The sequence below is a fragment of the Ursus maritimus genome, unplaced genomic scaffold (assembly GCF_017311325.1).
Source record: "Ursus maritimus isolate PB19 unplaced genomic scaffold, ASM1731132v1 scaffold_15, whole genome shotgun sequence".
Taxonomy (NCBI): domain Eukaryota; kingdom Metazoa; phylum Chordata; class Mammalia; order Carnivora; family Ursidae; genus Ursus; species Ursus maritimus.
In genome coordinates, this window is record NW_024423897.1 from 49,580,439 (window position 1) to 49,583,028 (window position 2,590).

The 2,590-nt window shown below is 47.8% G+C and overlaps 1 protein-coding gene across 1 annotated transcript; it reads right to left on the minus strand.

The window, feature by feature from the left end:
• Nucleotides 1-367: 367 nt before the first annotated feature.
• Nucleotides 368-1,758, minus strand: LOC103662222 (E3 ubiquitin-protein ligase RNF167-like). The gene has a single exon (XM_040630213.1). It carries the CDS (start codon nt 1,620-1,622, stop codon nt 561-563), a length of 1,062 nt encoding a protein of 353 aa, XP_040486147.1. The 5' UTR covers nt 1,623-1,758; the 3' UTR covers nt 368-560.
• Between the last annotated feature and the right edge of the window lie 832 nt (nt 1,759-2,590).

Genomic DNA, 2,590 nt, shown 5'->3' on the forward strand with positions numbered 1-2,590 from the left:
ACTGGTGACCTACAACCTAGTTATTTTTTGTCATGACCACATAGACATTTCAACAGTTTTGCACTCTCTAGGCATTAACTGATGACAATTAAACATTTAGATTACAGAAGTGTAGATTACTCAATTTATATTCACCCCTCTCAAAAATGGTTTAAAAAAATGCACTGAAATTTTTACAGATAGGAGAAATTGCACTGAGGCCACATGTGAAATGTTAATATCCCAAAGTAACTTTAAGACACTCTGAGTGATTTAAAATAATGTTCATTTTTTTAATCCTTGACACAAACTATAAAAATATGCTCTTTCAAATTGTTTTTGACAGCTCTCTGAATAGTTTTCTGAATACATTTTTTTATTCCACAAATATAATTTTATTAACCCAGTAAGTGAAGACCCCGTCCCTTTCCACTCCCATGCCCCTCAAAAGGATAGGGTTGGGTAAGGGAGAAAGAAACCTGGTGTGGAAATGTCCCCTATCCCACAAAGGGGAAGACTGAAAGGAGGAAGAGGGACCCTGCAATTAGGTCTCCAGAGGGGAGGGGAGCTGGAGGGGAATATCAGACCAGGACAACAGCAGAAGAGGAAGAAGAGGATGGGGAGGGTGATGGATCTATTGAAGATCCAGGAAAAACAAGGGGGGCTGGGGCTAGGGAGCCAAAGGATGTGGGACGTGTGAGGCTGGAGCCCAGAAGGGGGGTCCGTTCTGTGGCGGGGTGGTCCCTTGGCTCCCCTTCCTCATCACCCACTTGCCCCTGAGTTTCTCCCTCCTGCTCCCCTTCTCCAGGACCCCTCTGAACAGGCTGCTTGCAGATGGGGCAGGTCTTCCGGGTCTGAGTGAGCCAGGGGTCCACACAGCGGCTGTGATAAGCATGAGCACAGGGAAGTACCCTCAGCTTATCTCCATCCTTGTATTCGTCCAGGCAGATGGCACAGACATCGTACTGGTCTCCCTTCTGATAGTCGTGTATAGGAATCTGCTTCAATTGCTCTTTGGTCAGTCGATTCATCTGGAGCTGTTTCTGGTGCTGGATAAAACGAGCTATCAGCCCTGCTCCCATGGCCAAAATCAGCAGTCCCACAACCCCTGTGAAAGGGATGAGGCAATAGCCCAGGAGGAAGTTATTGTCTGGGACCAGAAGCACTTGAGCTCCCTTCTCATAGACGAAGAGGGCACGCAGGTACTTGGAACTCCTTTCCCCAATAAACACAGACGGGATCCAGATCTGCTGCTGGATTTCCTCACTGTTCCACACCATATTCAGAAGTTCATTGGAATTTACATTGTGTACCACAGCTGCACCATACCCAGCCTTCTGAACGTTTAGGACCTTGAGGTCAAAGTTGCAGTCGAATCTCCGAAGAAGTGCAATAAAGACTGACCCGTTGACCGCGGCTTGGGGTGGCGGGGCAACGGGGCTGCAGGCATTGGCTGGCTGAGCCTCCACAAGGAACCCCTGAAGTCCCTCAGGGCTCAAGGCAGACCCAAAGAGAGCTGGAAGGTCTGCAAAGTCCATGCTGTTATTATGGTCAGAAGTCGCTCGAATGAGCCCCCGGATGGGGGCCGCTCCCCACAGCATAGTGACTACAAGCATGCAAAGAAGGAAGGCCTTGGGGTGCATAGCAGCCGGACAGGAGAGGCTGGGGAGGCCGCGTCTGGTAGCAGGTGCAGAAGAGAGACTCTGTGCCCTCTCTTTCCTTCCCTCAGTGTCCTAGGAGTCCAAACATCCCCAGGACCCTCTTCCCGGCTACATAGGGGTGTGAGGCGGGAATCCCAACTCGGGGAATGAGATGTCCAACCGGTTCAGCAGAGGTAGTGGGGGAGACACTGAAAGTATTCTTTCCTACTATAAGGATAAAACAAGGAAAGGGAGCAAAGGCAAGCACAAATGACAAAAAAAACTTCTCGAAGAGTAGGAGGGTTCAAGGAGGTGGGACTTCCAGCCAGGTGGCTGGCTTCCTGTTTCCTGGAAAACGGTTTCCCACAATGAAAGTCAGCGCCCTATCAGCATGGGGCTTGAGCTCAAGATGAAAGACTTCCGGTCGTCCTCTCCTCCCTCTAGTCACTGGGGCTGTGGTATCTTCAGGTCTCGCGAGAGTGTTCATGCCTATCGCGAGACGTCTTAACTGGTTTGCCTGGCATACTCAAACTCACTACCAGGCCGGCCACGGTAAAAAATGCCTAGCAGATTATTTCAATGTAGGTTTTATGGCAGATGAATCCAATTTAAGAATGCACATCAGGGGACGCCTGGGTGGCTCAGCCGTTAAGCGTCTGCCTTCGGCTCAGGTCATGATCCCATAAAATCTTAAATAAAAAAAAAAAAAACAAATGCACATCAGTATCTACAAGTGTGAGTCCTTTGTTGGTCTACCTGCCAAACCAGTGTGTGAAGTCTGAGATAATTGACAACCAAATGCCCCAATATGATACGGATAACCAAGGATCATCTGTGTTTAAAAGAATTTAACATTTGAATAATTTTATCCCAGTAACTCCATGCAATCTTTTAAACTAATGAGCTTCTATTTCCACTCCAGATACAATATGAATGGAGATTCTTATCTCCATAAAATCTTACTTCTTTAT

Bases quoted from the DNA above. Each gene is read 5' to 3' on its own strand.
- LOC103662222 (XM_040630213.1), bottom strand. From the start codon at position 1,622: ATGCACCCCAAGGCCTTCCTTCTTTGCATGCTTGTAGTCACTATGCTG.